Source organism: Equus caballus, chromosome 3, assembly GCF_041296265.1.
Source record: "Equus caballus isolate H_3958 breed thoroughbred chromosome 3, TB-T2T, whole genome shotgun sequence".
NCBI classification, from domain to species: Eukaryota; Metazoa; Chordata; class Mammalia; order Perissodactyla; family Equidae; genus Equus; species Equus caballus.
Window position 1 is genome coordinate 113,445,358 of NC_091686.1, and position 14,075 is coordinate 113,459,432.

At 45.8% G+C, this 14,075-nt stretch overlaps 1 protein-coding gene and 1 long non-coding RNA gene across 5 annotated transcripts; one reads left to right on the plus strand and one right to left on the minus strand.

The window, feature by feature from the left end:
- Nucleotides 1-7,605: 7,605 nt before the first annotated feature.
- LOC106783017 (uncharacterized) lies at nucleotides 7,606-10,757 on the minus strand. Of its 4 annotated transcripts, none has more exons than XR_001380488.3 (4): nucleotides 10,389-10,757; nucleotides 10,169-10,289; nucleotides 8,456-8,627; nucleotides 7,606-7,864 (listed from the first exon to the last, which is right to left on the minus strand). It is a non-coding gene; the product is annotated as an uncharacterized lncRNA (long non-coding RNA). The 4 variants fall into 4 exon arrangements; XR_002807130.2 differs by having other exon boundaries at nucleotides 8,456-8,711; XR_002807131.2 differs by having other exon boundaries at nucleotides 8,456-8,731.
- FGFBP1 (fibroblast growth factor binding protein 1) lies at nucleotides 8,737-11,934 on the plus strand. The gene is made up of 2 exons (XM_005608876.4): nucleotides 8,737-8,879; nucleotides 10,796-11,934. Exon 2 carries the CDS (start codon nucleotides 10,815-10,817, stop codon nucleotides 11,592-11,594), a length of 780 nt encoding a protein of 259 aa, XP_005608933.1. The 5' UTR covers nucleotides 8,737-8,879; nucleotides 10,796-10,814; the 3' UTR covers nucleotides 11,595-11,934.
- Nucleotides 11,935-14,075: the final 2,141 nt, after the last annotated feature.

Sequence of the window (14,075 nt, forward strand, 5' to 3'; positions counted from 1 at the left end):
TCTGTAGGGTGAGTAACTTTTCTATGATCATCTCAGGAATCAGCCTTTGAGCCTCATCCCACAGTACTTCCAAGAATTGACACAGATGGCTGGTCCCTGATCCTCAGGACTAATGAGTCAGAGTCGACTCCTAAGGGGCTGCCACCTGCTCTGCATTGGAACCTACCAGCACGACATCATCAGTGTAGTCACCCCCTGCGGGGAGAAGCCTTGTCCCATTACTTTGCCCATCCTTGGTGGCAAATAGGAGAATTCAGGTGCCCCTGTGGCAGGACAGTAAACATCTTCTGTAGGTCCAGGGGATCTTCCAGGCACACTGGTCTTTGACACTTTGTGCCAAAGAGACTGAGAAAAGGCATCAGCCATGTCCAGTCAGAATACGTCCAAAACGGATGGTCAGTTTAGCTACAGTCCCAAAGTCTGACAAGACTGGGACTACAGAGGCAACAACTGAATTTTGTTCATCATTATCCTTTGTGAAAACATCCATTTTGGACTTGAGGTTAGGAAGAGATGAGTTTCCAGTGTGTTAAGCCCACAGGGTTGTGGCTTTATTTTTTTAGCATCTGGCTTTACTCAGCTAATACACTCTGCTACTCCATTGGCTCTAGAACCTTGTCAGTGACACATACCCTGTAGGAGTTCCATTTAAGCAATCAGTAAGTATTCATCCAATTAATTTTATTAATGAATTTAAACTCATGGAATTGATCCATATCATCTCTCGTGCCTGTTCCTCTTCTCATATTCAATGACCCGAAGATTATTTGAATGTGGGGCCAATGTGACTCTGGGCCAATTATTGACCTTTTGACAACCAGCCCACCGTCTGCAGGGAGGATTTGAGAAATGCCTGAGAGATGCATAAATTGTGCTTGGGGTCAAACTTCTCTGAATAAAATGGCTAAGAAAAATGTGAGCATGAAAAATTCCTTGCTGTCTGTCTAGTTGCAAATTTATCCAGGCCTCTGAGCGCCAGCATGATCATGATCGCACTTTATCATCAGCATAAAGGAACCCTTTAAAGGATATTTTTCTGCCTGTAGAACTTGTCTGATGCCATCCTAGAGGCAGCTTGGAGGTCTATGGCTGTTCCTTTAATAATACATATTTTTTATGTTCCCCTGAAGTCATACATCTATCAATGCTTTAGAAATTAGAGTTGGAAAAGACTTCAGACCTATTAAAGACAATGACCAGTTTTATGCAAAGATATATTCTCCATCCCTCTCCAGCCTTTGAATTCCCCACCCTACACCCCACACCTCCCATGGAGCGTCTGTTCCCTTTCTGCCTCTCCTTCCTTTCTCATGTCCCCTCTGCTTCTAGAAGCCAAGCCAGGCCAGGCTGAGAGCTGAAGTCTTACCAGGATTTCTGTCCTGGAGTTTCCCAGAATCCTGCACTCAGTCACTGTCAGGCTTAGTATTGGATTCCAGGGTCACTTTTCATTCTTTTCTGTCATAGCAGAAAGAAGACGGCCCCTGGAGCAGGCGATCTGGGTGCAACTGAAAGGAATGAGCTCTGTGACCTTACGGAGGTCACTGAAGTCAGTTTTATCCTCTTGATTTCGGGCCTAAATAATGGCCACTCCTTATAGAGTTGTTATAAGGGTCTAATGTAACACTATACAGTGAAGGCTTTAACAATGACTGTGCCACGTGGATGTGCAGTGTGATGATCACCCAGGCAGAAAAGAGACTGAAATACTCAAAGGGGAAGAAAAAGCTCTTCGCGTCCCAACCAGGTCTTCCAGGATAGTGTCACCACCTGGTGACAACTTGAAGTCAACAGTGCTCCTGAAAACTGGGAACACGAGTCTCCCAATCACACTGCGAAGGTCATTAGCCTCGACCAGCCTGAACATAACCCTCAAGCATGAAAATTTGTGGTAAAAGTTGATTAGAACAAGTTTAAGTCTAAGGCAAACTCATTCATTAAATTAATTCAGATGATAGTTATAAAGAGAAACTGAGAAAAGGTGACTGATCCCTTTTCTGCCTCTAGATCATTTGAAGTTGAGAGAAGAAAGGAGCACGTTACTAAACCCAACATGGCCCAATGTTGGCTGAAGTCGAATTCTTCCCTCCCCCACTGTCACACTCAGATGACACTGTCACTCTTAGAGCTTGACTCTCCCATAGTTGAAAAGCTCTGTAAGTTGTGAGATCGTGACCTGGATGGGCTGGGGACAGTGTTCCTTGTGCCTATCCCCTCTCCCAGTCCCAGAGCAGACTTTCTATCTCTCATTTGGATGTGACAGGCTGTGTGGTCTCAGAGCTCTCTAACTGCTGGTTCCAAAGGGCCCCACAACAGGGCCAGTCATGGGGTAGGATAGAGAGAGTGTAAGGCTTGAAGGGCAGATGCTACAGGCACACGTGAGGCCCTTAAATTAGTGATAGATCTTTAAATAGATAAACAACCCACGTTCAAAGGCCACTGGCCAGTATCGTGGTAAATCACCTGCACATCCAACTACATTACCAAGCTCCCCTTGGCTCTGTGGCACCTTTGACAGCAGTCTAGGTGAAGTGCACGGAGTTTTTAGAGTCTCAGTGTCCTTTTTTAGAGCCCTGGCTTCACCAGTCACTAGCTGTCTGGCCTTGAGTGATTTTTAATTCCCTCCTCTCTACAATGTGGATAATCGTAGCACCGATCTCCTAAGCACGGGGCAAGGATTAAGTAAGATCCAGCGTGCAAACTGCTCAGAGTAACAGCTCAAGGGAGAGCTTCTGTCACTCTCACCACCATGTCATTGCTCAATCACTTTTATTAAATGTGTGAGTGCTGTGATGTGGAGGTCTGCCCAGGGTGTGGGTGTCAGTAAAGGGTCCTCATCTTCTAGAGATAGGGAGCCATAGGTCTGGGGGCAGCCTCAGGTGAATTCTAGAATGCCCTCCTGCGCATCTCTTCATCTACCTTATCCATGACTTTCTTCCAGTGCAGGCATGAAACCTACAGAGTCTCCCCCTGCTGGGGACAACTCTCCACATCTTTGACAACAGTCGAGTCTCCCCAAAATCCAGCTATGTATTCCAGGGGACTGGGCTGTTCACCCCAGAATCCTGCGCTTCACCAGGGTCTTGAGTCCAATGGCGGGAACGTGACTCCATCCCAACCTACCACAGTCTCTCCTGTAGATTTTCCATAGTGCAGCTCAGCTCAGAGCTGCTAACACCCATGTTTCCAACCATGTGGGAAAAGCTGACTGAGCAAACAGAGCACATAGGTGGAGAATACTGAGATGCGATATGAGAACGAGTGTGTTGGTGATATTCAAGTCTCCAACTCTCCATGTGTCTAGGTGGTTGTATTCATCATGTATTTTATGATCTGTTTCTTATGATGTTTGACATCTTGGAAGACCTACAGACCCAGGGAGAGACTGCCTCTCCCAGGGCCAGCTGATTCCTAAAGATAATAGCTTACTTGGGGGCTCACCTCCCATATGCAGCCAATCTTCCCCTTTATGAACTCTAGACACCAAGCCAATATTTTTTCCTGCCTTAAGTCAACTTATGGCCAGATATTAGATGGCTAGCTAATATGTTCCAAGCCCACCAGGATTATTCACCATGGCCCATCCTAACCTGTTTGATCTGCCCTGCCTTTGTGTCATATTGAAATATTCAAAGGGAAGGGCCTTTCTCTCAAATAATGACACTGAGGGCTCCGGCCTAGGCTTTCCCCTCCCTCCTGTTTTTGCCTCCTGACCCAAACCCAGTGATTCCCCCGTGACCCACATGGTGTGGTATGCTCCCTTCCCTTGGGAAACGTAAGTTATAGATTTCTTTCAGTGCATTAGTCTCTCAATCACCTCAATAAACTAAAATCCCAAAGATATATCTTGAAACAGTGGTCCTACACAACTCTTGTTTTCTGTGAGTTATAAGAAACTTATAATAAATTCCAAATTTTGTTTCTGTTGATTTCACTTTTCTTTTTGTTATTACAATCAGAATCATACTGATGAAAGAAAATTCAATTCAATTCAATACATTTTTGCTAAATACTTTCTAAGCTTCATGCTTGAGATCTAGGCTAGAGATGTCACTCCCCATAATGATGATGGTTGGAAGCACACAAATGGACCACAGCAAGGTGACAAGTCTACTGCAATGATGGTGAAGTCTATAAAAACTTATAAGGACACAGATGAAGAATAAGGAATTCCACTGTTAACACAGGGAGTCAAGGTAGAGAGAGAATTTGCCAGGTAGATAGGGGTGGAATGGAATTTTAGGCTAAGATAACTGTTCGGCAGAGGCAATGTCACCTGAAACAGCTGGATATGTCAGGGGGTGGGGCAGAGTAGACAGGCAGAGGTAGCTGGGGCCCAAGGATATGTATGTAGGGTGTGCTGGGTACTGACCTTGAAATGGCTGGGATCACGAAGGGAAAGTCCTCATATGTCAGACTGAGAAATTTGGATCTCATTCTGTAAGCAGATGAAAAACGATTAGAGGCTTGGGGCTGGAAAGTGAGGACGTCACCTACAGCAATGATCAGACAGTGAGCTGTGAACTGTGCAGACCAGTCTTGAGGGCGGAAGGCAAATCATACTCACCTTTGCATCCCTACAGTGACTAATACTCCACTTTGCAGAGAGTGGTTACTGAAGGATGATTGAATAAATATAGTCCTTTTTCCTCCAGCGGTTGAGTTGTCTGTTATCCAGTTGCAGACTCCTGAGAAATTCTCTCTGCCACTGGCTAGGTTAGATGTCCCCACCCTGAGCACCCAGGCTTCCCTCCAACATAGCAATTACCTGTATATTGTTATGATAGGTATCCTTGTCTTTCTCCCTACTATCTGCCATCTCTTTGAGAACGAGGACCATGTCACCTTGACTGCATTCTAGTCAATGACAGACAGCCTGGGACATTAGGTGCTTCATGAGTGCTCTTTGGATGAATGGAAGAATGAGTGAATGACAGAATGAATGAATGAGTGGCAGAATGAATGAGGTCTGTTTGGAGATCAGCCCTGGTCTCCTAGAGCCACCCAGTGTCTTCTTCCTCTGCCGTCCCTGTCCTCCCTGAAACAGCCCACAGCAGCTGAAAGCGCTTTGCTCTCTGAGTGGGGGAGCCATCTTCCCGGGTGCCCTCACAGGCCTGTTCAGAGCTGTTTTCTGATGCCTTTCATCTAAACACCTTCACTTCTTCGTGTGACAGCAGCTGCAGTTCACACGTGCGTCGTCACTCGCAGCACTAACACAGAGAAAGGCATGGTCTTCTCCCTTTTCCAGCTTCCCAGGGTGGCAACTGGCTCTCTTTGTGACAAACAGACACTGAAAATCCCAAAGGCGGCCTCTCTAGGACTTCATTCTCCCCCACGATGCAAAGGTGGCAAGTGTGCCTACATGTGCATACCCATATGTGACGTTTTATGCAAAAGAAGCAGACTTCTCTAAAGGATGTCTAAGACGTTTTAGAGTGATTTATTCAAAAGAACAGATGTGGGTAATCCAGAGATGATCAATGAACTTACCTTGTGTGGAGAGTTTGTTACAAAATAAACCAAAAACAATTTTTTAAAAGAACATATAAGGCTTTGACACAACTCTATTACTTGAGAAAAAAAACCTAACTTTTATTATAGGTTGATATATTCAAAAATGCCGATATTCTATCATTTATCCTACAACAAACAGTAATTTCATTTAGTTTAATTTAAATAAACTCTGCAAGTTACTTTTTAGATGGATTCAGAAACAGAACCGAGTGGGTTCAATATTACGGGGTATAACACAGGGCGTTCCTTTAAGATAAATAAACTTTAATAGATTTTCAGTTTGCATTCGTACCAAATACCCCACAATCAACTCCTCTCTGTCTCTATTTTTCTAAAGTAAAACTTTAGCACTATGCACTGTTTGATGTGTTGTACAGGAATTCTGAAATCCCAGGACTAAGGAGCGTTTTGAATTTGGAATGTCAACAATGTCCGTGGGGTCTAAGATGAATGCTTTCTGCCACCTCATTGGATTTTATGTGGTATTTGTTTAGTGGATTTCCTCATTTTCTCACAATGAATAAGTTGTTAATGCATATCCTTTGTCCCAACAAACTAATCTCACTCTGATCCAACAACTCAGGATTTTGTCTACACATGAGGTTACTTTTGAAGGAGGGACAGATTTTTGACAAAATTTGGCCTGGTAAAAGGCACCGTTAAGACTCAGCTCAGAGCAAAGTCGCACCCACTGATATAACCTCTGGTGACTGCACCCACGGGCACGAATCCTCTATGTCAAGGAATCATGTGACAGTGACACACATGACAGGGAAATCAGCTTTCGAACTTGAAGTTGCCTGCCTGCGACCAGACTGCATGAGACATGCGTTCAGCTACCAGCCTTAACCTGCGGCTAGTTTCCCACTGTGTTCAGACTTCCTATGGAAGCCCCAGAAGGAAAGCTGCTCTCCATCATGTAAATCTTGGATGAAGAGAAGAATGGCACAACCCCAATCTACTCACAAGAAAATGACCAGCAAAAGAGACACATCCTCAAAACCTCTGACCAGCACTCATGAACACTCTCAAGGTCATCAAAAACAAGGAATGTCTGAGAAACTGTCCCAGCCAAGAGGAGCCTAAGGCGTCAGGACTCCTACATGTCATGTGGAATCTGAATCAGATGCTGGACAGAAAAGACCACTGGGGAGTGAAAGCTTATGTTCATATCAAAACTTGCACATGGATGTTTATAGCAGCTTTACTGATAATTGACAAAACATTGGAGCAAATGAGATGTCCTTCAGGAGGTGAATGGATAAATACTCTGTACATCCAGACAGTGGAGTACTATTCAACTAAAGGGACGTAAAAAGACATGGAGGAACTTTAAAATTGTATTATTGACTGAAAGAAGCCAATCTGAAAAGAATAAATCCTGATTCCAACAATATGATATAGGGAAGACAAAACTATGGAAACAGTAAAAAGATTGGAGACATCCAGTATCGGGGGGAGGGAGGGGTGAAAAGGTGCGGCTCAGAGGCTTTTTGAGGCAGTGAAACTACTCTGTAGAATACTACAATGGTGGAAACATGTCCTTATACATATGTCAAAACCCATGATTGTACAATATCAACAGTGAACTATTCCAGAAACTGTGGACTTTGAGTAATCGTGATGTGTCAAGGAAGGTTCATCGACTGTATCTTCCCCTCGGGTAGAGGATACTGACACTGCGGGCAGCTTTGTCAGGGGGAGACAGGGCATATATGGGAGGGCTCTGCACTTTCTGCTCAATTTTGCTGGACACCAAACGCTACTCTTAAAAATAAAGTAAAGTCTTTTAAAAAATAAATAAATAAATAAATAAATAAAGTCTAGTAATAATTAAGAAAAGAACAATAGGTAAAAAGTCTGCAGGGCTGAACAAAGTATGAACTGCACCTTGTCACACTATTACGGTATTGGCGCAATAGTCTGTAAAGGCAGCATTATTATGTAAAAGGTTAACCATGGGGAAACGGAGTGAGATGCGTGGGTCAGGGGAACTATCTTTACCAAATATTTTGTAAGCTAATGCTATTCGAATATTTAAAATATATATATTAAAGCATGAGGGAGTAAGAAGGAAAAGAGAGAGAGAGTTCAAAATTTATCAAAGTATGAGTAGGTTTACTTTGTTTTTAATAAAAATATAAGAAATGGCCTCCATTTAATTCTTCTCAAATTGTATCTCAGCATGTGCTTGGGCCTTGTAAGCCTCAGCTCCACACGTGTACCACGAGGATCCAGGACGGACTTGCTTCCTGGGGTTCTTGTGAAAAAAAAGTGATGAGCCTTTATGCGGTCAGTTCTCCGGCAGTCAGGGATGCCCGGGGTCCTGGGAGTGCGGGGTGCTGGTGGGAACCTGTTGAGAAAAGTCTTGCTGGAGGTCTAAGCTCTCTCCAGTTTCCTCTGTGCGCTGTAGACATGCATCATTTTCTCAGTATATCAAGATGTGAGTCAATGTGGGGACACAGCCTTAACACAATGCTGGCACATTGTAAACACTCACTGGGGGTGGGGCTCTATTTCTCTCCACGAACATTCATGAAACGGGGGGTGGTGGGCTGGGGAGGGTACAGGCAGGATCATGAGACCAATGACACCAACAGAGAAGAGATGACATTTGAGCTGGATCCTGAAGGATGAGCCGATGTGTGCCTGGGAAAGTGGGACTGGAGGAGCATTCCAGGTAAGGGGAACAGCAGGAATAAAGGCAGGAAAGAAGCGAGTGCACCAACATATTGGGCGAGTGGTTTACTGTGGCCAGATTGGAGTGTGTGTGTGTCTGGAAATGAGTTTGGAATGACAGGCTGAGCCAACAGAGAAAGGGCTACACAGCCTTGTCTAATAGTGTGCCCCCTGTTTTGGAATAGAAAGATCAAGGGAGAAGTGGGGACGGGCGCACAGGAAGGCGGAAGGTCCGGGGAAGCCAGTGGGGGCAGTTCCACGTTACCTGCAAAGCTTAGAGACACTTCTCAGAAAAGATCCTGGAGTCCACCTGTTTCCTTCTAAAGTTTCTTTGTGTTCTGGAGGATGTAGTCCTTCCTCTGGAAAGAATCTGGCTGCCTCCTGAGGATCAAGATGAGCTTCTCCTGTTTTCAGAGTCCACCTTCATCTCCATCTCCCTGAGGATCATGCAGCTTTATCTTGTCAACGTCCAAATAGTCCCCCATTTTCCTGCACGAACTGTTCCTCCCAAAGGGGTGTGGCTGGGAGGAATGTGATAAAACTGCACAGGTACGTGCGTTGTAAAATGCTGTTTGCCTGGCTCCTATAAAAAGGGCCTCCCCTGCCTCTCACTGCAGACGAGACAGCTGCCAGCCTGCAGGCTCCCTCTGGCATCTGGGATTGCACTGGATCTGCACACTCTGAGCAAGGTAAGAGCCTGGCTCTCCTAAGACCTTCATTCCATCCCCCTTACAGCTCCCCCAAGGACCTCAGGTTCCCGGGGTCGGGAGCCCACCAGGGACATGTGGGGGCTGAGTCTTAATGCCCTGAGGAATGAGTGGGCCTCTGTGTGGTATACCCAACCTTTGTCCCACTCTTCATTTCAGGAGCCCACCTGCCTGTGGCTGTCTTCCCTTTCTCTATCATAAGGGGAGGCCATATGCCCAGGGTGGAAATGAGATGTGGGCCATTGTTCTGGGCCTGCCTCTTTTTAAAAAAAATTCTATATATTTTTTTTTTAAATGGAGCCCTGGGGCCGGCCCTATGTCTGAGTAGTTAAGTTCGCCTGCTGGACTTCGGCTGCCCAAGGTTTCGCCAGTTCGGATCCTGGACGCAGACATGGCACCGCTCATCAGGCCACATTGAGGGGGTGTCCCACATGCCACAACTAGAAGGATCCACAACTGAAATATACAACTATGCACTTGGGGGATTTGGGGAGAAAAAGCAGGAAAATGAAAATGGAGCCCTGACAATATAATTGTTTTATCACCATGAACTAAGAAACCAAATTATGAGTTGTTCATAATTGCTTTTTTATTTCTTGCCAATATTTTCTGAAAAGTAAAGATAAAGGCAAAAATCCATCAATAAGAGTTGGTCTACAGGATAAGTTCTGAGTGCCTGTTCCATCTTGATCACTTGCCCACTATGGGACCTTGAGCCGTTTACTTACTGGTCTGAGCCTTAGCTGTCACATCTGTTACCTAGGGGTGGTTTATCATCACCTATCAGGTAGGCTCTTGAGTGGATTAAACGAGGTGAGACTCTGAATGCTGATTGAGGACACAGCACATAGTAGGGGTCAAATAGAAATCCTATTTCTCTTCTCCTTTTAAGCGTGTTTCTTTTTATTGCCCACGTGATGAAATCCATGCAGTTTAGTGTAGCATTTTAGGTCAGCCTATTTATTCAATGATATATTTTTAAAAGCACTGACTGAGGGTTTATGTGCCCAGCACTGTGTCACAGCAGAGCTCCAGAAATCAATTACACACGATCCCCCCTCTTCAACGCTGCTGTGTAAATGACTGCTGGAAGTGCACCCCATCCCCCTGGTTCCGTTTGCCCAGTCAACCTGAATGAGCTCCCCTCCCTTGTGCTTTTCCTTAGACTCTTACTGCATCCCAAATGCCCCCTCACAAACCCACGCATCTCAGAGAGTCCCACCCCATGCAGGTTTAGCCTGGGATCAGACATCACCTTTCATGTCACTTACCACATCCTTTCTCCTCGTGGGTGGTCTGTCCCTGTGGAACCATGAGTTAGAAGTCCAGCACTCTGGAGGTAAGGAGAGTTTGCAGCTGTCATTTCCAACACTTCAGTGTCCACTAAAAGAACTGAGATGCAGAGGGAGAGAGTGATTTGCCTAAGATCTAGCCGGAGACACAGTTGGGAGAGACTCCTGCTACTGCTGCTTAAATTCCACAAAGAGTTACCTGTAAGTTTTTAAGACCTGCAACTTTGTTATTCTCCTTGATAGATTCCACATCTAGTCTACTGAAAGTATATAGTAGCTGCTCCATAAATGCTTGTTGAAGAGTGACTGAAGGAGTGAGTAAGCAAACGCAGGAGTAAATGAGGGAGTGAATGAGGCAGTGAGAGTTAAGGAGGCTCAGAGAGTGACAAAGGAATGAATGAAGAGCAGGAGGTTCTGGACATTCAAGACTCAAGTCAAACAGAAATGTAAATGGCTGGGCTGCTTGTCTAGTATCCAGGAGCCAGAAGGATGTTTAGTCTCACTGCCGGCAGGCAGTCCTGTGTGCGCGGGGAGGGAGGGTCAGCCTGCAGCCCTGCACTGCTGAACTGCTGCCCAGCACTGACTCACCCACCTTTTGTCAAACAGGTTCCTCCAAGCTGAAGCCATGAGAATCCACAGCCTCACCCTGCTGCCCTTCCTCCTTCTGGCCGCTCAGGTATTCTTGGTGGAGGGCCAAAAGGAAATACAGAACCAACATGTCAGCAAAGCCACGACGGATAAACTGCACACTCTGGGAAACCCCCAGATTGAGCAGAGAAGCCAGCCAGTCAAACACCTGAAGAAAGGCAAGTTTGTCACCCAAGACCATGCCGACTGCAGGTGGGTGGTGACTGAGTTGGGGAAGGGCATCTCCCTGAAGATTGAGTGCACCCAACAGGAAAAGAAGTTTTCCTGTGTCTTTACTGGCAATCCAACCTCATGCCTAGAGTTGAACAAAAAGAATATGTATTGGAAACAAATTGGCCGGAGTCTGCGCTCTCAGAAGGCCATCTGTGGAGACTCCAAGAGCGTCCTGAAGACCAGGGTGTGTAGAAAGAAGTTTCCAGAATCCAATCTCAAGCTAGTGAACTCCACTCTGATTGACAGCAAGAAACCCAGCCAGGAGTATATGGAGCCCTCACCTAGCAAGCAGAGCAAGGTCACTGAGGCATCCTTCATGGAGCCTAACAAGGTCAAACAGTTTTCTTCCAGGGAGCAGATCAAGGTCAAAGAGAACACCCCCACCAGCCCAATGGAGACCCAAACTATGGCCATCAACAATCCCGAGTGTGTGGATGACCCAGACATGGTAAACCAGAGGAAGACAGCTCTGGACTACTGTGGAGAGTCTTGGAGCTCCTTCTGCCTGTTCTTCCTCACCATGTTTCAGAGCAATACATGCTAAACAGGTCTAAACAGAACAGAATCCATTAGGAGTTGTTATGTCAAATCTCGTCAATATGCTGTAAAGCTCTCCAAGCAAAATGAACATTTGTGCTACAGGAGCACATTGGAATATTTAAACAGGTTTTGTAATTTTTGTAGTTGTGTTTTGGAACTTACTTTATAGTCATGTGATTTTCAGAGGTTGTTCACCTGAGTATATGTTTCCATGCCCCACAGAGCTATGTGTATATGAGCAATGATGACAAGTATTAGAGCTGAATGAGCCAAAGTGAATTCAGTGTGATACACTTTCTGCTGAATTAACAAAGATAATAAAGCTCTGGGTGTTTTTCAGAAAATGGTCCAACCATTCTTTGGTTTCTCTATGTCTGGTTCCAATGATCTCATAAAGAAGCCCCAGTACAACAGTGGAAAAAATACCTAAGGAACAACTTCCTCTTCCCCACCCTTCCCACATTATCTCCAAAAGTGGCCCATTCTGGCATCTTTCTACTTTCATCCAATGTTCTATGGTGTTTGATACTTACTGAACTGTAATGACTAGGATCCCTGATTTCAAGTGGGACACCTGGGGCGTGGTATGATTAAGACACTTGTCAGGGTCTCACAGATGATAAGAAGGGAGGCAAGCTTGAACCCAAAAGGTCTGCAAGCCAAGCCCTAAGACTGGAGGAATGCCTTCCACTGACTTAAGTCAATACTCTTTACCATGCCCCCTATGCAGGAGTCCTGACCTTGAGGAGCTCATTTCTGGCCTGTGGGAGAGGGGCCTGGGTAAGTACAGTGCCCTGTGATGAAGATTCCAATGGAAGAGGGGAAAAGGCAGCATGGAAAAACAGACACAAGAGGTAGAAACTGCTAGAAGATCTCGGGTTGAGCTTCCTGGAGGAAGGCTGCTTGAGCTGGATTTTGGAAAGAGCCTCTGTAGGTAGAAAACGGGCCAGAATTGGGTGCTTCAGGCAGATGACAACATGGACAAAGGCAAAAAGTTGAGGAAATCCCAGAAGATTGGAGAAGCCACATGGCTGGAAAGTGGTGGGATGAGAGGATGACGGAGCTCTTAGTCATTTCCTTGTTAGTATGAAGGATCTGGAAGTGTTTTAATTCAAAAGTTAGGGAGAGAGGATTATGTGCCCCCAGTGCCTTGTCACAATTCCACAAGGAGCACAAAGTGAGGAGTGGGAGTTGGTAAAAGCACTGTCATTTAGAGTCTCTGTCGATGGCAGGGAGGAATGGCAGGTTGGGTGGAAGTGTGGCCTTTTACACTCACCAACCTACCAGAACCAACACAGAGGGTTGTCAATGGCTAATACTGAGTGTGACAGGCTCAGAGTGACATTTGGATGTCATCACCAACAGCATCAACACTAACATTTGTCTCCGACTTGTTATGCACCAGGCACTGTGCTAAGCTCTTCCCACAGAGTATGCATGCATCCATTCATTCACTCCTTCATTCAACACGTAATATTGGGCACTGACTCTGCCAGACTCTGTTCTAGGGGCTGGAGATACGGCAGTGCACAGAGGATAGGTGCTTTGTCGCGTGGAAATACCAGTAAGCAAAGTGACAATAAACCCAGAAGTATACAAGGGATAGAGAGGAAGAGTAAAGGAGGAGAAGCGGGTAGCAGTGATGGAGGGTAACCAGTCATAGATGAGATGGTCAGGGGAGGCCGCTGTGGAGGTGACTTCTGAGCCTAGACCTAAGGAAGTGAGGAATTAATCCAGGTGACTCTCTCAGGTAGGCATGTTCCAAACAGTGTGAACAGTCAGTGCAAATCATCTGAAATTAATTAACTCATTAATTTATTACCTACTATAAGCTCCTACTATGTGCCAGACAATGCTTTGGGAGTAGAAAATAACAGCAAAGAAAGGAGAAAATAAATCCCACTCTGTGTGGTGCTTCTATTCCAATGACTGGATCCTGCTTGGTGTGTTCAGAAACATCAAAGACTGCAGTGTTCTTGTAGGACAGGGCCTAGGACCCACCTGTGCACCTTACCCCCATTCCCAAGAGAACTGAACCAACATCCCGGACCCTCCCCAACCTCCTCCTAGCCACACCTCAGGAAGGTCATTTTCCCTTAAGGTCCACACAGATTGTCAGCCCTCTGACTCCCCTCCCCCAGTGAGACATCTCAATTCGATGCAGTCCTGAGACAGGAAAAGACTGTTAAACGCTTCCAGGGATCATTGTGTAATAACCCTGGTCTGGTCTGGTTGACGTAGACATTGGAGAACACTCCAGACCAGACCCACAGCCCTCTTAAGATCCCCTCCAGCCCAGGAAGCTGATGGATCTTCTGCTCACTCATGACCTTCAGCCACCGGCAGAGCCGGGAGGAGGTTTACTCCAGCGTGACAGAGTCGGCTGGACCTGGGCTAGAGATTTGCCTCTCCTGCTTCCCACCCAAGGCCTCTGGCTCAGTTATGTAACCCGTCTGAGCTCAGGGACTCATCTCGACAGTGGGAA